Source organism: Protopterus annectens, chromosome 1.part0 (assembly GCF_019279795.1).
Source record: "Protopterus annectens isolate FY-2018-M chromosome 1.part0, PAN1.0, whole genome shotgun sequence".
Classification (NCBI taxonomy): Eukaryota; Metazoa; Chordata; order Ceratodontiformes; family Protopteridae; genus Protopterus; species Protopterus annectens.
In genome coordinates, this window is record NC_056725.1 from 1,767,104,199 (window position 1) to 1,767,128,563 (window position 24,365).

The window sequence follows — 24,365 nt, forward strand, 5'->3', positions numbered from 1 at the left end:
TAGTTCTTTCACTTCAACTAGAGCTTGCAACTGCAGCTGATAAATTACTAAAATTATTAGTTTGCTTATCTAGAGACTTCTCTCGAAGTTGTTTTTCACAAAGGTCAATGAACAGATCTATAGTAGAATTACTAGGTGGTAAGTAAGTGCTGGGCTTTCTAAATATACAATCAGCATTATTAGAATTACCAAACTTGGCTTTAAGTGTAAGAGTTCTGCCAAAGAGGTGTAGGTCTGTAATTACCTCTGTTATGTCCATTCTTTGAGCCGGAGCAAAAGTTAAACCTCTGTTTAACACAGATAATTGTGAGTCAGTTAAAGTAGAGATATTGTGAACAAAGCTTGTTTGTATCTCTTTCCTGACCTTATTTCATCCTCCTGGCTGTGTAGTCGTCATGTATGTTGATTTTGCAGGTGATTCCTCGATCTGCCTCTTATAGGCAGAGGTTCTTTCAATAAAAAATGTCCAAGGGTAGAGCCTGATTGAATTCCACAGAGCAGGCCTCTGTACTATCAGGCTCCACCTGTGGACATTTTTTATTGAAAGAACCTCTGCCTAGAAGAGGCAGATCGAGGAATCGCCTGCAAAATCAACATAGACTACGACTACACAGCCAAGAGGATGAAATAAGGTCAGGAAAGAGATATAAAACAAGCTTAGTTCACAACATCTCTACTTTAACTGACTCACAATTATCGGTGTTAAACAGAGGTTTAACCTTTGCTCCGGCTCAAAGAATGGACATAACAGAGGTAATTACAGACCTACACCTCTTTGGCAGAAATCTTACACTTAAAGCCAAGTTTGGTAATTCTAATAATGCTGATTGTATATTTAGAAAGCCCAGCACTTACTTACCACCTAGTAATTCTACTATAGATCTGTTCATTGACCTTTGTGAAAAACAACTTCGAGAGAAGTCTCTAGATAAGCAAACTAATAATTTTAGTAATTTATTAGCTGCAGTTGCAAGCTCTAGTTGAAGTGAAAGAACTAAATAGTATATAAATATGTCCAGCTGATAAAGAAGGTGGTATTGTTGTTCTAGACAAGGACAAATGTATAGAATCTATGTTAAGTCATCTCAGCGACGTTGATACGTATGCCATTTTACCTATGCATATACTCAAGTGTCACAGAAAAAGTACAGTTTTTGATCTTTGATTTATTAATAACAGACATATCATCTGAGCAACTGCTTGAGTATTTCAAGGTAGAACATCCAGTAGTCCCTTTGATATATGGTCTACCCAAAATACATAAGAGTCCCTTAACTCCACCTATGTGGCCTATAGCTTCAGGCCGAGGTTGGGTAACTAAGCCACTTTCTATTTTTGTAGAAAAGACTTTGCATGCTGCCTTGGCTAATTGTAGCATTGTTTTAAAAGATACCAAGAGTTTCTTAAATGAGCTATCTAAACAAAATGAAATCATCTTGGGACGATGTTTATTTCTAGCTCTAGATACTGAATCATTGTTCACTGTTATACCCAATGAATGGAGAATTGAAAATGTCAATTACTGTGTGCGAGAAACACCCGATACTAAGGTGACACTTATTTGCACACTTTTGGAAATCATCCTAGAAAACAAATGTGTTTACTTTTAATGTTTATTATGCACAAAAAGTTGGCGTAGCTATGGGCACAGCCTGTGCTAATAACTACGCCAACCTATCCCTAGCTAATTGGGAAGCTAAACATGTACTTTCGAATAATGAATACCAGATTAACATCAAATGGTATAAACGTTTTGTGGATGATATTTTCTTGTTATGGCATGGATCAAAGCAGCGGCTACAAGAGTTTCTTTTATACTTAAATCAGTTGAATACTTTGAGTTTTACCTATGAATATTCTGATGAAGTAGAGTTTTTGGATGTTAAGTTACTAAAACTAATTTATCCACTGCGTCTACTACTTTGTATAAGAAAAGTGTTAGAAAGAATAATGTTCTACATTATGGCAGTATGCATCCAAATCATACGAAATTCAATGCGTTGAAAAGACAGATATTTCGAACTATGAGACTTTTTAATGATGATGATAGTCTTATTGTTGCATTACAAACACTTAAACAAGAATTTTTAGAAACAGGCTATAGTAGTAAACTTATTGATTCTCAAATAGCAGAAGGTTGGCGGCATAGATCAGGTAAGTGCCAGCCATATTCTTCCCCCCTCCCCACTAGTATTAACAGGGATAATATTGACAATACTTTCTCAAGTGATGCTTCCACTGACACCTCTAGGAATAAACTAAGGATGCCATTGACCTTTGTTGTAATGTGCATGTAGCGTGTGATATTATTAAAAAGAACTGGGATATTCTGTCTACTGTACAGGAGTTGAATGGGGTCATTGGCACACAGCCAGATTTTGCTTTTAGAAATAATAGATCACTTTAGAGTCAGCTCTGTTATCGATCCTTTAATAGTAAATCAACTAGAATATCGGATAGACTTGGTACATATATGTGTAGGAATCGTACGGTCTGTACACATATACATATCTGTAATCATTTCACACATCCCACTTTGGGTTTCAAGATAGATACTGCTTTTTATGCATATTGTCGAACAAATGTAGTCTATTTTTGCTATTGTACTACCTGCTTCTCATTTTACATAGGGAAAACGAACAGGGTGTTTAAAGAATAGAATACTTGAACACCTTAGGGATATCAGGAATGTTAAAGAAACCAACGCACTATCACTACATGTAGCTAAAGAGGGTAAAGAACATAAATTTAGCTTTATGGTACTAGAGATTCTGCATAGTACCAAGAGAGGAGATGACATTAATAGAACAGAATATAGTGAACAGAAATGGATTTTGCGCTTTCAAGCTGATAAACCTCCTGGTTTAAACAGAGTTTTCCTGAAACCCTTCCTTAAAGCACGGCCATTAAAAGCATTGATCCCTCTCAATATTTTATCATATATGTTTCAATAGTCCATCTTTTATTTTTTACTATTGTATTTACCAGTTTTAAGTACATATTGTTCATTTAGTCTGTTTTATTCAATTTTCTTAACGATCTATATATTCTACAGATGTATTTTATCACATGGCTTTTAGCTATGATGCACATTTTATCCGATTTTTAACTGGATGTTTTAGTGTTTAAAAATGTAACTGCTATTCTATCTTTGTTGGTCTGATGAAGCGGATGTTATTCCGAGAAAGCGCTTTCCTACTACAATGAAGGACATACGGATTTTCACTGCTGTGTGGAACCAGATTATTTTTCTTTTTCTTGTAGAATCGTATCTATGAACATCCAACAGGTGGAGTCTGTATTCCATCTTGTTAACAAAATTAGGAAAGAACACAGGTAAACTGATGGTCTGTTTGATATTAACTGATGATACCACCTTAGGAAGAAAGGGTTTTCCCTTTGGACCAATCCATCCTATCTTTGTGAAAAATCATATAAGGAACTGACGGACAAGGCCCGCAGTTCCGAAACCCTTTTGGCAGAGGTAATGGCCACCAGAAATGCTGTTTTACAAGATAAATATTTTAGATCTGTGGTTGCAGCAGGTTTGAAAGGCAGAGCGGCCAAAGCTTGAAGAACCATAGTAAGGTCCCATAGGGGGAACAGGATCCTTGACCGGGTGCATAACAGAAAAGTGCCTTTAATAAAGCTTTTACACAATCTGGAGTAGGCTAGAGAGGCAGAATTCCCACCCACATGAAAATGACAAATGGCAGCCAAATGAACCTTGACAGTACAAGAACTAGCTCAGTGTTGAAAAATATACGCTAGAAAATCAAGAATGGCAGAAATAGGAGCCGTGAACGGGTCTAAACTCCATTGAGGCGCCCACAAGGAAAAATGTTTCCACTTGCTGCGATAAACCTTCCTGGTAGACGACTTATGAGCAGCCATCAAAATAGACCTAACTGAGGAAGATAATCCAGGAGTCCTAGCAATCACGGAAACTGGAGCAGCCAGGCTGTGAGCTTCAAACTGTCCAGATTCGGATGAGAAACCCCCAAAGGGTGTAAAAAATCAGATCTTGACTGGGATCCAAGGCGGAGCCAGAAAGTGACACCAGAGGAAGGGAAACCATACCTGGCGAGGCCAAAACGGGGCAATGAGGATCACTTGGCTCCCCAGTTGACGAGCTTTCTGTAGAAACCTCGGAATAAGAGGTACTGGAGTGTAAGCATACAGAAAACTGGGAGGCCAAGCACAGACTTCACGTTGGAAGGAGATGCGAAGAGATCACAGCAAGGCTGACCCCCATTCGTGGATGATCTGTTCTGCTACTGAAAGAGTCAAAGACCACTCGTAAGGCATCAGAATAGACCGACTAAACCTGTCAGCTAGGATGTTGAACCATCCCAGAATGAGCATTGCGATGAGAAAAATGACCAGTGGAGATCGCCCATTCCCACACTCTCATGGCATTGCGACGAAGGGGTTAAGGATTTGGTCCCTCCATGTTTGTTGTTATACCAGACCACCAACATGTTGTCTAAACTGCAATCATTCCCAGAGGAAGAAAGGCAGAAGGGCCTGCAACACTAAAAGGACCACCATCATCTCTAGAACATTTATGTGCAAGCTGGTCTCTACAGGGGACCACAGGCCTTGGACTGTCCTGCCCGAACAATGCCCCCCCTACTAGAGTTGGGAGGCGTCCATGGTCACGGTGGCTTGGGCCAGGGCTGGAACAAAGAGTCGTCCCTCCAAAATGTCTGGAGAACACATCCACCATATGAGGGAAGACCAACAGACTCGACTAAGTTGTACTGGATACAACCATGGAAGTTACAACAGCGACAATTGTACAGCTAGAGTCCACTGTAGAATTCTCATATGTAACCAAGCACACGGGAGAAGTGTTATGGTCGCTGCCACTGAACCCAAGGCCTCAACACGGATTCCACCTTTGAGAGATGAGAATGGTAGATTAGAGAGATATGCATACTCGGGTTTTGTACTCTTCTCTGAGGTCAGGAAGATTTTGCACTGTAAGGTATCTATCCTTGTGCCAATGTAGTCTATCACCTGTACAGGATCTCGGAGTGATCTGGATACTTTGATTGTGATCCCCAAATGCAGGGCAAGGATCAAGAAATAATCCCTGTTTTGGGAGAGTAGACACCTGGTGGGAGTAGTGAGAAGCCAATCGTCCAGGTATGGATAGACCTAAAAATCGCCTGAAGTCTCAGGTGAGCTGCTACCACTGCAATCACTTTGGTGAACACAACCATGGGGGCTGTGGTGAGACCAAAGGGTAGGGCTCGAAATTGGTAATAATGGACTCCTAGCCGAAAGCGGAGGGAACCTCCTGGAGCTTCTGTGCATTTGTATGTGATAGTAAGAGTCCTGGAGGTCTAACAAGCACATCCAGTCACTCTCTTGCAGGTACGGCATGAGGGACTGTAATGTGACCATCCACAACTTATCTTTGGCAACTGACAGGTTAAGGGTAGAAAGGTCCAGAATGGGCCTAGAGTCACCCATTTTCTTTGGCACCAAAAAGAACCTGGAGTAGAAACACAATCCGAACTGATCTGGGGGGACGGTTTTGATGGCTCGTTTTTCTAGCAGCTTGGAAATTTCCTGTGCTGGTGCCTCTCTGTGTGGGTGGTACATCTGGGAGGTGTTTGGGAGATTTGGGGGGACCCACAAAGGAGATAGAGTATCCTCTGGATATGATTTGAAGCACCCAGCGGTCTGATGTTATGGACTCCCATGCCGCCAGGTGCAAGGACAATAGTCCCCCAACTGCCTCCAGAGTAGAGCAGTCGGGCCACCCCTCAGGGTTGCTGTCCAGGTCTGTCCGGGAAAGGTTCAAGACCCAAAATTCCTCAGACCCCCTCTGCCTCTGGGCCGGCATCCATTCTGTCCCCCTCTGCCTCTGGGGGAAGAGCCCAGAGTGTCCCAGGAATACTGTGACTTCCAGAACCACGTCTTCTTTGCCCCAGGAAAAAGGACCTCTGAGGGTTAGAGAAGCATATCCCGACGGCAAACCATGTCTTCCTATCCTTCTCACTCTGGACTAATGTCTCTGACAGTCTTACCAAAAAGAGTAGAGCCATCATAAGGGGCACTGGCAAAGGATGCCTTTAAAGATTCCAGAAATTGACAATTTGAGCCAGGCGTTGCGCCTCACTGACACGACGGACCCAGCCACTCTAACTGCTCCTTCAGTAGCATGTGAAAAGGAGTCGCATGGACGTGTTGGAGACTGCTTTCAAAGTGCCATCCTCGCAGAGAACGAGTCCATATCCTCCTACAAGGACTTGGGGGGGGGGACTCCACCAGCTCCTTTACCAGGATGCGTTGGAGTCTCGTGACACGGGCCAGGTAGTTCAAAGCACAGAACACACGGGGGGGGGGGGCAAACACACACACCAACTACTCTAAAACTAAGCTAACAACTCTAAAATTAGAAAACCTGATGCACCAAGCAAGGGGAGGAGAAAGGGGAACCTACACTAATCACTAACCTAACATTAGAGAAAAAAAAGAGACTAAGTTTTACACCCACTTACAACCTGGAGCTCTATTGACCACGATGTTTCAGCTAGCCGCGGCAAATGAGATGAGATCTGGAGGTTGGAAGGTAGTGGAAGGAGCTTGGAGCTCAGAGCAGACACTAGCATGGTTGCAGACTCTGATCCGATACAGATCCGGTATCCCACAGGTTGAAGACCAAATGAAAAACTACTTCAGATGCCTGTTACACTGAGAAAGTAACATATGGAAAAATCAGCTGTCAAAGTGATACCTGGTATCTCCATTTTCTCTATGTAGTACTTACTAACGGACACATCCCAAAGATAATGTTGATAAAGCTCAACTTTATCTATGAGCAGTAATGCTTACAGTATAGCTTTAGAGTATTCACAAACTTTAAAATTAGCACTTCCTCTCACCTCCTTTTTCCTAGCAGCATGCCACATGGTCACCAGATATACACAGTAATATAATTGAGCAAATTTCAGATATGATTATACCTGAGCAAGTCATGCAACTTATACCACTGCAAAGAAATCAGTTTATCAGTATGTGTAACTGGAACTTCCATGGCATGACCCCCTCACACCCAAGTCCATTTACTCCACATTTCCTTTCACCATCCCTTTTTTGGATGACGTTAGCAGCTATCAGAGCCCCCAAACTAATGGTTTTCATTCTTATAAGCAGGTAAAGAAGAGCTTGCTTAAGTCAGTCTGCCATGTGACCCATTTTACTACTGCAGAGACACTCCCCTTTCTCTGTCCTCCAAAGTTTCACTCAAACCCCACCTGTAAAAGGGAACATTTCAGGGTCACCTCACTCAAAGCAGCCAATGTCTATTTGTGAGGCAAACATGTGGCTGATTTTCCACTAGCAGCAATATAATTAACAGGAACATGCAACATGCCTTTAAACTCAGACATGGAAAGGAGTCTAGATCTAGCCAGTCTGGAAACACTGTTCTGTCCAGGAGGTCTGGGTTGTTACAAGTATTCTGTCTACTTCCAGTTATCAGGCACAGCTTTTCTGTGCAGACAATAAGCTGTGGCAAAAGCATTTATTTTCTTACAAAAAATAAAAAGAACATACCTATAGACTGAGGAGAATCCATATATGGGTTACATTTTGAATAATGGGCACGGTCTGTTTTCATCATTACATCAAAAACATTTTCTGACTTTATTATCCCATTTTCTGGAAAAAAAAAAAAGAAGTTGTAAGAAAAAACAAAAGTAAAACTGCTGATTTATTCCATAGAAACAAATGTAACACATGAAGTATGGCAAAGACTGGAAACTAGTTATGTAGTCTCAAATTAGTAGTCTAGCACAAAGCTATGGATTTCATCAAATGGTTAAATTTCTACTAATCAGAAACCCAGCTGAAGACATTCTGTAGTATGGCAAAGACTGGAAACTAGTTCTGTAGTCTCAAATTAGTAGTCTAGTACAAAGCTATGGATTTCATCAAATGGTTAAATTTCTACTAATCAGAAACACAGCTGAAGACATTCTGTAGCAATAACTACAATGTTTTGTTTTTGTTTTTTTTATCTCAAGGTTTGAGCAACTCTCACTAAACAAGTTTAGTCTGTTGCCTAGAAACTGGACTCAATATAAATTTAAAATAATCAAGGCGCCACTACCTTAAGTTACTTTTACAGTATTTGGAAAGATTTATAAAACTCTAGTCATCTGCAAAAATGTGATAAAAATACAGATCACTTTCAGATGAAATACAATTATTTGAATCAGGAGCTGCTAATGTGTTTCTTGACCAACAGTATAGAAAATATAAATGATTAATCCAAGCAAGTCTCCTTCACTGGCACGGATAACACAGCTACAACACTAGTGTGAATGACCCAAATAAATCAAGGGATACTTTAACATTAACAGCTACTATTAACTTTCTGGGTACTCATGCCATGTTCATCTCTGGTCCCAAAGCATCTGACCAATTACCTGCTAATGCTAAACCACTATATATTTCAAACTGGCAGAAACAGGGCAAGTTGCATTATGAAAGAAGATTCACTTTTTATCCGACCCTGAAGTCCTCCAGCTGCCCCAGTGCTGTAAGCACACAGTGGTTGTGGCACAAAGCAGGGTACACAGCTTCCAAATTCTGACATAAGACTTCTTCCACTATGTAGCAGTCTTGTTACTTCTGTGCAGTCCTCACCAGGTGGTTCTGCTACAGCACACATTCTATTCCAGAAGTAGGTACATAGATTCGTAACTAGAATAGATTAGTAAATAGAAACTCCAAGTTTTTTTTTTTTTTTTAGCCAATGTATCAAACATGTTTTGACACTAAGGGGTATAAGTAGGCTTGGGCATAGATTGTTAAGCACTTACAAGCTGCTACTATTTATAAGAAACAGCTGACAGACCAAGGGAATCATTTCCCATTTCCCATCTATTAGTTCAAGTTGCTCTTTTATTGGGTTAGGGAAGAACTCCACTTCACAGGGATGAGCAGCCCGTTCCAAAGAAGGGGCGGTCTCCGAAACACATACCTGTGCTTTACGCATGTCCAATTTATGTTGCAGAGGAGATGTGGGTTCCTAGATAATTCTGACATATTTGTTTTGCAGATGTAAAACACGCAAGAGTGGAATCAGGACACTTTGTAAGCCAGGCATAAATAGTCTCTTACAGCTTACTGAGAAACAGAGTAAAGGGCTAGAGCTTTGAGGTAGTCCACAGAGGACATGTTGTTTATACCCTGTATTCTTTTTATTTTACATTTGCTGACTGGGTTTGTCCGGCTGAGCTGACTGCCCTTTTTCAACAAAGGCCCAGGGAGAAAAGCTCTGCAAAATTACAATAAAATTAAGTGAAAAACAGTATTATATACAAACATTTTTAAGTTGTTACAGTAAAAGTATAAAAATTTACAGAGCTAAATTTGTCCTATAAAAAGTTCAGTATGCGGTGTTAATAAGTACATCCAGTCTAGTTAGGAGTTGGTGAGGATTTGACAGGTAGTATTTAAGTAGAAATATTTTAAGATTGAGTAAACAGGTAACTACCTAGACAAAATGACTAAGAGCTATCACATAACAGAAAAATACCAATGAGGGCAAACAGCAAGCTACTCAAGAGAGGGAGATAGGTTACGGAGAGGCGAGTACAGTGGCACCAACAGCAGCTTCTTGGGTAGTCTTTGGTAGCCTATTTAAATTAGAGTTCAGAGTTCAGATTTCCAATGAGAGTTTGTTCAAAGAAATGGTAGGGTAACAGCTGTAGAGGTTTTGACCAATTTTGTTCTTTGGTTTATAGACTTGTAGTAAAACTTGGTCTAAGCTACAGAGAGTCCTTGGAAGAGTGTAGAAGGAAATTAAAGATGACAAGTTGGGACAGAATGATGGCTGGTACAAAACAGAGTGGATAAGCTGAAGCCGAGATAGGAGTAAACAGGTGGGGAATCCTAGCCAGTTTAAGCTTTAAAAAAAAAATAAATAAATAAGAGACCGTGACTAGATCTATATCTCTGATTTGCAGCAAATCTGGCCACTTTGTTATAGGTAGTTTCAAGCTTAGCTAGGAGAGAGGTTTGGAGGTTAGTGAGGATTACACAGCTGTACAATAAGCTTGGTAGGTGGCAGGCACGAGAGAGGGAAACTTTAGCTTGGTTAGAGAGGAACGTTTTATTTCTGTACAGGAGGCGAAGTTTTTGATGGGTTTTCTTAATGCAAGTGTTGACATGCAAATCAAATTTCAGTTTGTCATCTATTACGACCCCTAGAAAGGTTGTGTTGGGTTCAGCTATTTCTGGGAAGAAAAAGTAAAAGTTGTCTTTTTAGGATTCAGAATTAGCCAGTTGTTAGAGAGCCAGGTTTCAACAGAATTGAAGGATGTCCGAGTAACATAATACAAGTCAGTGTGTATGCAATTGTGATGACTGTAGAAGCATCAGCATATTGGACAAGGGATGACTGAGGGCAGGAGATGTAGAGTAGATTAGTAAAGATATTGAAAAGTAGTGGACTAAGAATATATCCTTGGGGAACACTCATTTTGACAGGGAGGAGAGATGAGAGCAGACTGTAGTCAAATCTGTTAGCTAACAAGCAAAACAGGCAACGGTAGAGCTGGAGAAGTTAAGGTTAGTGAGTTTGTCTAAAAGAAAGGAGTGAGACTGTATTGTATCAAATACGAGAGAGAGAGACCGAGAGAGAGATCTAGAATTATGCAAGACACTAGTTCACGGTTATGTCTGGCCAGACAGTGTTGATAAAGGATAGGAGGGCAGTAGTTGTGCTATGTTTGACGATGGCCATGTGTGGGAGTGAACTGATTTTCTTGAAGTGTTCCATGACATTCTTATGCAAGCATTTTTCCAGTATTTTTCAGAGAGGTGACAGGATGGCAATAGGTCTGAAATTAGAGATTACTATGGAGTTAACTCCTTTGGGTATGGGAAAGGTATAGAAATCTTTCCAGACAGAGGAAACTTTTGATTTGGAGATAGAATGCTTTATCAGTACAGAGACTGGGGAGGCTAGAGTGTCAGATACTATCTGAAGAAAGCAGGGAGGTAATATTGTCAGCAGATCTATAACATGGTTTTTAGTTTGTGATGTAGATGGCAGGAATTGGTTTAAGGGAGAATTTGTTAGTAGAAATTTGTCTAGAGGAAAAGTCAGGCAGATTTGTAGTGCTAGAATTAGAGGGAACAGGGTTCATCAACTTACCAATTGATTCAATGAAGTAGGAATTGAAGATAAAAGCTGCTTATAGGGGTGTGTTTGTTGAGCAGGGATTAGGAGATGAGAGGTTACCAGGACATGGTATTTGATTTATTGAGTGTCAGAATTTCTTGGGATTTGACTTTTTGAAGTAGGTCGGCTATAATCTTTTTTCTGTCTTTGTTGGCATGATTTTTAATAAGGTTTCATAGTTCTTCATATTTTTGTAAGTGGATGGGGTGCTGAAAATGTGGGAAATCTGGGTAAAAACCAGTTTTCAACAAAGTGCAGGTAGCATTAGTTAACCAGAGGGATATGGTAGCTATGACATGTACTGTGCACAGGGGTGTCAAGGAGTTAAACATATTTAGGAAGGTTACATTGAATGAGTGTACATCTTTGTCTAGAGGGAGTTGGGTAAGAAAATACCAGTTTATTTTGGTAAGGAGGGTATTAAAGATGTCTGGGTGGAAGTTTGATAGCTACATCAAATGTCGCAAACTATGTGATCTAGAGAAATGTGGAGTGTATCTTAGAACTTTTATTAGGCACTGATCATTTAGGGAGTCTTGTAAAGTTTCAGGGTTGTGACATTTATTTGGGTCTGAGACCAATATCCAGTCAATAAGTGAGCCAGAGTTGTGAGATTTATTAACATGGGTGGGTGTGGCGATACTTTCCTGGCTTGACTCAGCTTAACACACAAAGGTAGAGTTTGGTGAGCAGAGGAATAGCCAATTTATATTGACATCCCCTAGAAGGATGATTTTGTTATGAATATATTGTGTAAGATAAAGAATAAATTCAAGTAGGGAAATGTCACAAGGAGCTACAGTAATTATAATATGATTATGTTTAAGGCTGGTAATCCAGGAGTTCAGCAGATAGAAACGATGGGATTGATTTGTCTAGTGATGCAAGTGTAAGGTGGTCTGAGTAGGCAAAGGCTACTACTCAACCTTATGAGGATCCTCTGTGGATGCTCCTGTATTATGCTTGTTCAGGCGCATACCAAAAGGAGGCATTGTACACAATGACTGGTCTGATGAGGGTCTAACAGAATGGAACAAGCACAAACTAGGAAAGCTCACAAACAAAAGCAGAAAACAAACAAAAGCAAAAAACAAGCTGAGTAACGCAAGTCCCCACACCACAAATGAGGCAGCTTGAACAGTTTATTTGTAAAGCGCTTTTCGTCTCAGGCAATCCCAAGACTTCTTCAGACAAAGTACTAATACACATGTCTCTTCTTATAACTTCCACAATTAAATCAATGGCACACAACTGGTTAAAAACATCAGTTCATTAAGTATGCTAAACAGCTCTAGGTCAGGGGCCACAAGCCCGCCACTTTGAGCAAATCACAACACAATAAAATATAAACAAAAAGGACTGCTTGCATTCGCCTTATGCATGACACAGTTTCAATCACTAAACTAAAATGCAATGCCTGTAAAAAAACTGTCATGCATTTCAAACTAACTTTCATGTGAAAACATGTTTTACTCCCTAAGAGTAGGTCACAACCCAGTATGAAAGAAACATGCTGCAAGCATGCCTGTTTAGTCGTAAACATCCACAAATAAAATATCACACCAATTGTTAAAAGCATTACACATTAAGTATGCCTAACAGTTCTAGGTTTAAAATCACAAGTCCGTCCGCTGTGAACCAGTCACAACTCAGTATAAAAAGGGACGGATAGCATGCTTTCACCTTTAAGCATGAAACAATTGAGCATAAAAATTAAAAACCTAAAAGGCAGTACTTACAAGTAAAACTGTCGTGCAATACTGACAGACAGATCAACAAAAATCAACCCCCTGAATTTAAACTTCAGGTCATGTTTGACCCAATAAAAGAGGGCAAAGACAAGAGGTGCAAGTCCACCAGATATAAACTAGTCACTGCACAAGTCAAAAACAAGCTCCAAGCTGATTTGTAACATTAATCGTGTTTTGACCCTTGCGGGCAGGTCTAACACCAAGTAAGAGAACTGATTGTATGCATTTACTTTATACATACAACAGTTATCGTAAACTAAAACACAATGCTCACAGGATAAGTCTATCAAGTAACACAAGCAAGTATTAGGTCATGTTTGTCCCAGTCAAGAGCAGACTTTAAAGGTGTAAAACCGCTACTTGTAAAACTGGGCATGGCACAGTTTAAAATTATCAGCTCCACGCAATTGCCTTGTGGCATGACAAATATGTTCACTTACCTAAAGGCAAAAGCTGCCATTACGGACAGACACAATCTAAATCAATCTAATTGAGGCAAACAAGTTGCATCATCATCTACTTACGTAAACAGTCGATGGTGGACACAGCAGGGATGCCAAAAATACTTAACATAGTACATGGCTACCATAAAACAGTGGGTCGCCACTACTCCTATAGCTTATATAGTAAAAACTGGTAAATACAAACTAACAATTAGAATCTGTTGGCAAAACTAAGAGTCAAACCTGTTCCGGTCTATAATAAAACAATGGAGACACCTAGTGGAAGGAGGTTGAGATAACTTATTAAACAATGTTAGGATATACAGAGAATATATATATATATATATATATATATATATATATATATATATAAATATATATATATATATATAGAGAGAGAGAGACAGAACATAATAGAGAAAAGAAAAATGTGTTAAAAAATGTTTACACAGATGTCAAAGGAAATGAATGATAAATAATGAATAAGCAGCAACTATGAAACAATATATATATATATATATATATATATATATATATATATATATATATATATATATATATATATATATATATATATAAAGCCATATATGCAATGAAGTTGTCAAAAGTGATATGAACTGCTGAATCCTGAACTCTAACGCCCAAGTACTAGGTAATGGAACTAAGTCATCTTACAAGACTCCTCAATTTTAAAATGCAATGAGTGGCGCACATTTCATTTAAACCTGGATATGTGCTAGCGTCCGTGTGGAATTGCCACACGAGTTCCAACACTTCAACGCGGACTGTTTCAGGGCCCCCTCTCCCATCAGAATTTACACAGTCAATAGCCTTGAACAAAAATTTATGGTTGGTGTTGTCAGCTACTGTTTTGCAAGTGCATTGACTGTTTTTAGTTTCCTGATGTGGTATGTGTTGCTTATAAACATGTTCCCGGAGCTTCCGGTCCGTTTTGCCGATGTAAAAAGCTGGACACTGTTGGCACTGGGCAAAGTAAACAACGGCTTTAGATTGGCAGTTGAACTTGTGCTTAACTTTGTATTTTCAATCTCTAATTCTGAATTGTTCCCCTGTATCCATGTGGGAGCAAAAATTGCACATGTTGCATTGAAACATCCCTATCCTGATAGGGGGGTGCAACTCATTGACCTCCAAAAGATGCTTTAGGTTCTTTCCTCTCCTCCAATTGATTTTAGGATACTCTGGTAGTTTATTTCTAAGATTGTTGTCATTTCGAATGAACACCCAGTTGAAGGATGGCTGAAACTATCTTATAGTCCCGTACTGAATGATGTAAAAAGACAAGGTGGTGTAAGTGAACTCTCAGGATGGTTGATCATGAGCTGGTTATTATAAAATTGGTTGGTATGTCCCCCGTTCTCTCTTGTAACTAACCTCTTGAATCAGCTCATCCACCAATTGATTGGGATAACCCTGGCCCAGAAACATAGATCTGAGTGTGATACATTCCTCAGTGAAATCTGAAAGATTTGACACCATTCGAGCAGCCCTGACAAGCTGACCTTTCACTACAGATCTCTTTTGATAAGTCGGGTGACAACTGTTGTAGTGAAGGAAGGTGATGAAATAAGTGTCCTTCCGGTGAATTTTAGGACATAATGCATTAATGCTTAAATCTTTCCAGAAATCCACATCCAGGCAGGCGATTCTGTCAGGACTAAATGTGTGGGTAAAAGAAAGAAAATTAGTGGTGGAACTGAAGAAATCTACCAGTTCTAAGGCAACTGCTTCGCAACCCGTAATCAACATGAATACATCATCCAAGAAACAAGTGTAGAAGACAATGTTATTGTTCACAGCTTCATTCTTCTGGATGATTTCCTGTTCCCAATAAGCCATGACCAGATTGGCAAAACTACCGCCACCAGGTGACCCCATGGCTACCCCTACCTTTTTTTTTTTTTTACAAAAGTGTCGTTAAAATCAAATAGTTACTAGATAAAATTATGTTCATCCACCAAGGAAATGTCTGTGGTTGGTGCACCTCTCTCTCAACATGAAGCTGACCCATTCAATACCCACCTCATGTGGTATAGATGAATACAGATCCCTCACGTCGACAGTCAGAAAGTTAAGATCGACGTCGAATTCAAGGTCATTAACAGACTAAGAATGACCACGAGTCTTTGCAAATGTCTGGTTCCATGACAACATTTTGAGTACATTGTCAACGAATTTGGCACATGGGTAGGCTATGCTATTTCTAGCATCAACCAGTGGTCTCATTGGTGGGTAGTGGATGGATTTGTGGATCTTAAGTATCCCAAACAATTTAGAGATTCTATGGGCTAACATGGAAAGGTAATTTAAGGCTACAACATCGATTTCCCCTTCAATGAAAAGGTCATTCAAATATGAATGTATCCTGTCGTATGCTATGTTTAATGTGCGTCTGGATCTCACTTCATACGAGTCACCCCTTAAAACACTCAACATCCTGTTAACAATACTCTTGACCCATAATTACTGTACCACCACCTTTATCTGGTTGCATAACCCCCAACACCAGCCCCCTTGATGGACCATAAAAGCTACTTCAGGGGTAATGTTGGTTTTGGCTTGATTTTGTATACTTTTGTTGTGTAACGATCAAAAATAGAGTTCACACACTGTCAAAAAGTGCAATGGATTCATGTAAGACCAGTAAAAAAGTACTGGATACATGTAGCCTGTTAGGCGGGTTGTCTCCAAGTAGTACGTTCAAGTTGAGTTTCCTAGAAAAAAGTTTAAAGTCAATAATTGTTTTTTATTACATCAGCTTTAGTATAGGGGACAAAGGTGTTCCCTTTCGCTAAGAGTTCCAGTAGGGGTTGTTCAATAGCAAAGTCAGTGAAATTAAAGATTTTAAAATCATTGTTGGCATTCAGCAAAAAGTACAGTTTTGTACCTACCATAAATGTAGATGTTCGAAGATCCACACTGCTGCAGTCCTTACACTTGGGTAGTCCGCTGTCCTCGGTCGGCCCGAATATCAAAGTATAAGGCTGACGTCGGTCAAGGCGCATTTGACTGACATCAGGACGTCAGGGTACAAATGCGCATGACCGACGTCATATCCTCAGTCTTTTCTTGCCCCAGATGTCAGAAGACCCTAAAAATAAAGGTCAAATCCAAAAGACAGCAAACAAACAACCAACCATCCTAGCACTAAAAATATGTACAATATATACAATATACACCATATTGACAACCCAACCCACACAACCGCCTCTAACTACAGAGGGAAGGAGGGAGGGTAAATTGGACTGCAGCAATGTGGATCTTCGAACATCTACATTTATGGTAGGTACAAAACTGTACTATGTTCTTCATCTCACATTGCTGCAGTCCTTACACTTGGGTAGAATCCCAAAGCAGAGGTAAGGGAGGATGGCCAAACTATAAGGAAGCAGGAGCTGCCAAAATGCCCTGCAAAACAGCAGTGGCAAAACCAGCCCTGGATTTAGAGTAAAGTGGTAGGTGGTAATGCCTAGAGAAAGTATGCACTGAACTCCAAGTAGCTGCCTCCAAAATATCCTTAGTTGCCACCCCCCTCAAAAAAGCTGTCGAAGTGGCAGTAGCCCTAGTGGAATGAGGCCTAATCCCAGCTGGAATCTCCTTGCCATGATGGGAATAACAGAAAGCAATGCAAAACCCAATCCACTTAGAAATAGTTTGTTTTGACACAGGCTTGCCCTGAGAACTCAAAGCAAAAGAAACAAATAACTGCTGAGACTGCCTGAACCCTTTAGTTCTGTCCAAATAATATCGCAACTGCCTGTGTACATCTAAAGTGTGCAAAATCTTTTCCCCTTTATTTTGGGGATTTGCATAAAAAGTAGGCAAATGAATAGTTTGGTTTAAAGCCACACTAGAAACCACTTTAGGCATAAAGGAAGGATTAGTACATAAAGATACCCTATCCTTATGGAAAATTAAGAAAGGCTCAACCGCCATAAGGGCCTGCAACTCAGAAACCCTTCTTGCAGAGGTAATAGCCAACAAAAAGCAGTCTTCCATGATAAAAACTTTAATTCAGTAGTAGCTGCAGGCTCAAAAGGTTGTAGAGTGAGTTTCTCCAACACAAAATTGAGATCCCAAGCAGGAGTAGGAGCTCTTCGTGCTGGTCTTGTATTCTTTGCCCTCTAAGAAATTGCTTGAACAAAGGATGAGAAAACAATGGTGGGTCACAATCATAGTGAGCCGAAATTGCTGCAGCATGAACCTTAATAGAAGAGAAGGACAAACCTTTGTCCAGTAACTCAGTAAGATATTGAAGAGCCACACTTAAATTAGGCTCAGAAACATCAAAATCCTTTGCTGCACTCCAAAATAAAAATCTCTTCCATTTATCTGTACACTTTCCTTGTACTAGGCCTTCTAGCTTCCAAAATAACATTCAAAACTTGCTGTGGAAGTGGAGGCCCACTATGGTTCAAAACAGAATATGCCAGGCTGTTAGGTGCAGAGAGTGAAGCTTGACATTGAGCAAATTACTGTCCTCCTGAGACAACAGGTGTGGAATCGAAGGCAAAGGCCATGGAGGCTTCCGTACCAGGCTTCTCAGTAATGGGTACCAATGCTGTCGAGGCCAATCTGGAGCTATCAAAATCATCCTTGGTTTGTCTTGTCTGGCCTTTAGTAGTACCTTTGGGAGGAGAGGCAGAGGCGGAAAGGCATACACATGAAGATTGCTCCAATTGAAAGAAAGAGCATCCACTTTCCAAGCTGTGGGATGAAACCTTTTGTGCAAAACTTTGGCAGCTGGTGGTTTAGTGGAGAAGCGAACAGATCTATGTCTGGAGTTCCCCATGACACTGTCAATTTCTGAAATACATGAGGATCCAATTTCCACTCGTGGGGATCCATAATTTGTCTGCTCAACACATCTGCTAAGGAGTTCTGTGCTCCCGGCAGAAACCTTGCCTGAAGATTTAGCTGTAAACTGAGAGCAGTCTCCCACAAAATCATTGCTTGCCTGCATAGAGGATAAGAATGCGTTCCGCCTTGCTTGTTGATGTACCACATGACAGTTGTGTTGTCTGTTAGAATCAACACCTGCCCTGGAAGAAGTAAATCCTTGAAAGCTATTAATGCAAACTGGACTGCTAACATCTCTTTCAAGTTGATATGTAGATGTTGTAGTCTGGCAGGCCACTTGTCTTGTATCCACTTTCCATTCAGATGAGCTCCCCAAACTTTGTCTGAGGCATCTGTCGTTAGAATCTGACTCGCCTCTGGCCGGGTCACAGAGAGTCCCTTGTTTAGGTGACATTCCTGAGCCCACCACAACAATTCCTTTTGAATGCAAGGTATTATTTGAATGACAGTGTCCAAATCCTGGCAGTGCTGTGTCCATACATTTTTGAGATACCATTGTAGCTTCCTCATATGCAGTTTGGCATTGGGAAGCACCAGAATACAAGATGCCATGAACCCCAAGGCTTGAAGGACTGTCCTTGCAGTCAGCCTGGACTGATGAGACAACTGATGAAAGTAAAGGGAAAGATTCTTTTGTTTGTCCAGGGTCAAAAAGGCCATCTGGGATGCTGTATTCAGTCTCACACCCAGAAAGCACATGTCCTGAGAGGGTACTAGACTGGACTTTATTTCGTTCACAGAATACCCCAGGCATCTTAGCACTGCTATCACATAATCCAAATGATGAAGAAGCTCGTCCCTTCCTTGAGTCAGAATCAAGCAATCGTCCAAATAAGGATAGATCTGTATTCCTTTTAACCTGAGGAAAGCTATCACTGGAGCCAGAACTTTCGTGAACACTCTGGGCGCAGTAGATAAGCCAAAGGGCAATGCAGAGAACTGATAATGAGAAGTCCCAGCTCGAAAACGCAGATACTTCCTGCAACTCAGTCTGATAGGAACATGAAGATAAGCCTCCTTGAGATCCAAAGTTACCATCCAATGATCTTTGCCCAGCAGAGGTAAAAGCTGCTGTAACGTCAACATTTTGAACTTGGGAATGTCCAGATAAGTGTTGAGGATAGATAAGTCCAAAATTGGTCTCCACGTGTTCCCTTTCTTTGGTACTAGGAACAGGCGAGAATAAAATCCTAGGCCCACTTCTGGCATAGGGACCGGCTGTATGGCCCCTATTTGGAGTAACAGAGAAATTTGCTTGTGAGCCTCTATTCTTTGTTGAGGAGGAACGTCTGGCATGCCTTTGAAAGGAGGCAAGGTATGGAAATAAAACCTGTAACCGTGGTGTATGATATCCAATACCCATCTGTCTTGGGTAATTAAACTCCAATTTTCTTTGAAAAGTGCCAACCTTCCTCCCAAAGGTGCTGCCAGACGAGAAGGCTCTGGCAGCTGAAAAGGTAGGTCATTGGGTCTGTTTACGAAAGGACTGACCCCTGCCCTCACCGAAGACTGTGCAGGAGAACTCCTGTTCTAGGCCTGAAAGAGCCCTGAGCTCTGCCCCTACCACGCCTAGATCTACCTCTAGACTGGGAATCATAAGAAGGATACGTCCACCCCTTAGTAGGCCAATTTCTACTAAACTTTGGAGGCTGAACCTGCAAAAAATCTTTAACAGTCTGCATAGACTTAGCCTTGTCTTCCATTTTCTTTAAAACTGCCTCAACAGGAGAACCAAACAACACATCAGATTGTAAAGGAGCATCTAAAATCCTTGTTTTAACATGGTCAGATAAATTCTGATCCCTCAGCCAGGCGTGCCTCGAAGAACTGACCCAGTGGCAGCCACCCTAGACGAGGCCTGTACAGCATCAAAACCACATTGCAAAGAATGCTTACCCACCTGTTCAGAAACATGTACTAAATCTTGTAACTCTTTACAATCAATACCTTCCGCCAGAGCATCAACCTTAGACTTCAATTGTGAAAGGAGATAGTTTTGGTATTTCAACATGTGAAACTGGCAATTCAAAGCCCTCATAGCTAGAGTGGAAGAAGTATAAACTTTCTTTCCCCATCTATCCAAGGCCCTGGCCTCTTTATCTGTAGGAACCGGATTCTTGACAACAGAAGCCTTAACACCTTTAGGCCCCTGACTAACAGTTTCTGGGTCTGCCCTAGGACTCTTAAAAAGATACTTATGAGCTTCAGGCACCCTGTAATACCTATCCGGTTTAACAGGAGCAGGAGGCAAAGAATCAGGATTAAGAGAAGCCTCTGTAAAACATCCTCCACCACATCCAAAACAGGAGGTATAGCCAAAGGCCTATGCTGGGGTAAAACAAAAATTCCCTAAGCCTTTTCCTGGAATCAGAGAAGTCCTGACCTTCCCACTTAATATGCTCCGTCATGGAATGAAGAGTCTCTGAAAAAGAAAAATCCTCAGCAGGAGAAGCAGAACGAGTAGAAACATCCACATCAGAATCAGAATAAGGAGAATACTGCTGCCAGTCTTCAGTCAAGACTCTGAAACATCCGAAGCCTGCTCAAAACTCCCTAGCTCAGGCTCCACCCTAGGTCTCTTATCAGGAGGGGGCAAAGAACCCCTAATCAAAGTAATCAAATCTTCTGCCATTTTAAGCATATGCTTCTTGGGCACAGTTCCTGAAGAACTAGGGGTGACACCAACTGAAGCTAAACCTGGCCTGCCTCTGGGAGAAGCCTTGGAAACAGAAGGAGAGGGCCTAACCACCCTAGGAAGGGAGGGGAGTATAGTAACCTGAGAAGCCCCTTCAGCCTGACCTGCCTCCTGAGAGGCCACATCCTGCAATAACAAAGTCTCCACCTGGGATCCCAAAGAAACCTCCGGTGGAACCACCGGCTCCACCGACACCTCTAAAGAACCGGCGTCCGCACGGACGGTTCTTCTAGCCTAGGCTTAACTGCTTTGTCCTTGCGCTTCTTCGAAGAAGCGGGCCGGAGCATCCGACGGTATTTTATAATTGCACCGCTTCCGAAGACTAACATGGCACAATCTAACCTTCTCTTTATAGTGCTTTATTGAATCTAGCACAAGAGCGACACCCAACAACGTCGTGCTCAGGCCCCAAACAAGGAATACACAAAGTATGATAGTCTCTATGCGGTATCCGTTTCCCACAAGAAATACAACTATTCACTTTTTCTGACATCCGGTAAACCACTGAGGCAAGAAGAAAACTAAAATATTCCCCACGGGTACTTAGCCAACTTTGACTCGGTCTGAAACTCCGAAATCGAAAAATTTCAGAACGCCAACCGGCACTTGCAATGCTGCTTCTGCATCGGACTATGCGGCAAAAAAGACTGAGGATATGACGTCGGTCATGCGCATTTGTACCCTGACGTCCTGATGTCAGTCAAATGCACCTTGACCGACGTCAGCCTTATACTTTGATATTCGGGCCGACCGAGGACAGCGGACTACCCAAGTGTAAGGACTGCAGCAATGTGAGATGAAGAACATCAGCGGGTTTGTTTGACACAGCATTGGTGTGTTGTGATTTGCTCAAAGAGGTGAGCTTGTGGCCCCTGACCTAGAGCCGTTTAGCATACTTAATGAATTGATGTTTTTAACCAATGGTGTGCCATTTGATTTAATTGTGGAAGTTATAAGAAGGGGCATGTGTATTAGTACTTTGTCTGAAGAAGTCTTGGGATTGCCACAGATTAAAAGCGCTTTACAAATAAACGTTTTAAACTGCCTGATTTGTGGTGTGGTGACTTGCGTTACTCCGCTTGTTTTTTTGCTTTTTTTTTGCTTTAGAGTGGAACAAGGACATCCCTGGACCTAGATGCCATATACCCTTGAATACAATTTGCACAGCAAAGAATGATTTTCTTATGAACACATGATCACAAACCAAGTTACTGTCTACACGCATTCCCAAAAAGGAGCATAATAAGTCTCTACTCCTATGGTTGTATCAATGTGATAGTATCGTTTGGGAAAATTGCTATTCTTGGAAACTATTATGCATTTCTTGGCAGTGAGTTTTAAACAGTGAAAATGCACCAGTTTTGGTCTGCATCAGGCCTTCTTGGTCTGTGTGCCTGTACTGTGAGTGCATGTGTGCATCTTTGCAAACTAGGCGCAGCTATATAATCCCCAATAATTAGCAAATTTGGTCAGCCAGGGGTCCTTGACTTCACAGAAGTTGATGCCAAAAAGGAGTGGCCCAAACACTTGGCCTTCAGAGACCACTAGTGAACGGCTTTGTGGAGATAGACTCCACTAGTGAAAGGCTTTTTTGTGGAGGCAGACTCCACAATCTTAACTTCTTGAGTCCTATCTTGGAGCCAGCTGACTATCCATCGGGGTGACAGCAGGCGTTTATAAACAATTCTGTCTAGAATGCCAGGAGTACTAGGTTAAATGCTTTGTCCAGATAGAGGTAGGCAGTATGCACCACTTGTTCTAGTCCACTATTTTGGTAACCTTCTCAAGAAGTCCACTAGGTTGAGTGGGCATGACCTGCCTTTGACAAAGCCAAACTGGGTCGTATCCAAAGTCTGAAGGGTTCCGATGTCTGTTTATTTCGGTGATAATTCTTTCGAATGGCTTTGCACAGAAGACTAGTCAAACTTTTGAAACTGTAAATATCCTGGACCACAGCTGGCCTGTCATTGGGCACAGTGATGAGAGATGAAGTCCTCAATTCTCTGGGCACAAAGCCTGCCTAGAAACTATGGTTAAATAAGCATTCTAATAGTCCTGACCATCATGTTTTACACAAATTAAAGCAGGCATCCCAGATTACTAAGACCCACTGATGCAACATTCTTGGCCTTGGAGAGTACACTGAGGACCTGTTCCCTAGTGACAGTTGAGGGGATATCCTGAGGTGGGTTACAGGGGTAAAACTGGAGCCAAGTTTTTCGGCCAGTAGATTTGCTACTTCTTCCGGCAAAATAGAGGTGACTCCATTTACAATTAGTTCAGCACATAGATAAAGGATGCCTTGCGACTTTCCTTGATCTGGGAGGCTATTTTTTCTTCAAATTTGGATTCGGTAGAACTGATCATCACCATGCCAGAGTTGCTCATTTAGATTGAGGAGTTTCTACATACACTAATTTCTGTCAACTTTCTTCCTTTTCTTATTTTTGTTATAAAACCTATTTATCTTGGGATTCTACCAGAGTGGTTTGATATTTTTGAGTTTGGCATGTGGTTATTTCACACAGGTACAGCTTTTAATGCTGCTATAAAGACTACACAGGCTTTTCATGAACAATTTTGTTTAAACAGTGGTGTTTAGGGCTGGGGGGTACTTGAAATTTTATTAGGGTGTCAAAGAAGAAATTATGGCTTAGAATACTTACTAAAAGTTCCAAGGTCAGCTGGGGTTCCAAGTATTATTTTAAAAGGAGACTGCTTTATGGACTGACTTGATCAGTGAGGACATTACACTGTGGGGGTGCAAAGTTTTCCTAAGTTTGTGAGGACCAATTCAAAGATGCTAGAACACCTACTAGATGTAAAAATTAGCTTGATTAGGATGAAGTCCTGGAAGCTCTTTGCCTGTATGTTAAGGGGCCAAGTACAATTTCCCAGTTTATAGCGAGGTAGTTAAAGTCACCAATAAATATGGTGCAGAGTTGAATAGGAAGAGTCTAGTCCATTCAAGTGCATGAAATAGATTTTTTGGGTTACAGGAGGAGACAGAGCCTGCAAGGATATAAGGGACTTTGTTAATGCTAATTTAGCAATAAAGCTCAAGCATGGACTATCCTTGACTGGTTCATCTTTGTAGTAAATAGTGACACTATTTTTTGCCCCTTCCTGTACAGTAGCTCATCTAATGGGCAGAAGGCATTATAGCTCTGCACTGCCAGCATGCTCTTTGTGGCTTTAAACCACGTCTCAAACAGCACAGATACCTACATTCTTTAAGGTGAGGAGAGCCTGCACAGAGAGGAGCTTCTCATTTAGACTCCTGGCAATGAGTAATAAGGACTTAAGATTTTCTTGGGTTGGTTGTGATATGTTAGAAGGTTTATCAGGTTAGCCAGTAACTAAAAAAAAAAGGCACTTTGGGG

The 24,365-nt window shown here is 41.1% G+C and overlaps 1 protein-coding gene across 2 annotated transcripts in view; it reads right to left on the minus strand.

The window, feature by feature from the left end:
• Positions 1 to 24,365, minus strand: part of PCMT1 (protein-L-isoaspartate (D-aspartate) O-methyltransferase) — a gene marked incomplete at its 3' end in the record, with an annotated part of 730,767 nt that overhangs the window by 549,868 nt on the left and 156,534 nt on the right. Inside the window, 2 exon segments of one of the 2 annotated variants that reach the window (XM_044069297.1) lie at positions 7,573 to 7,677; positions 13,488 to 13,600. In XM_044069297.1, coding sequence (XP_043925232.1) covers positions 7,573 to 7,677; positions 13,488 to 13,536 — 154 coding nt within the window. 2 annotated transcript variants of the gene reach the window in all.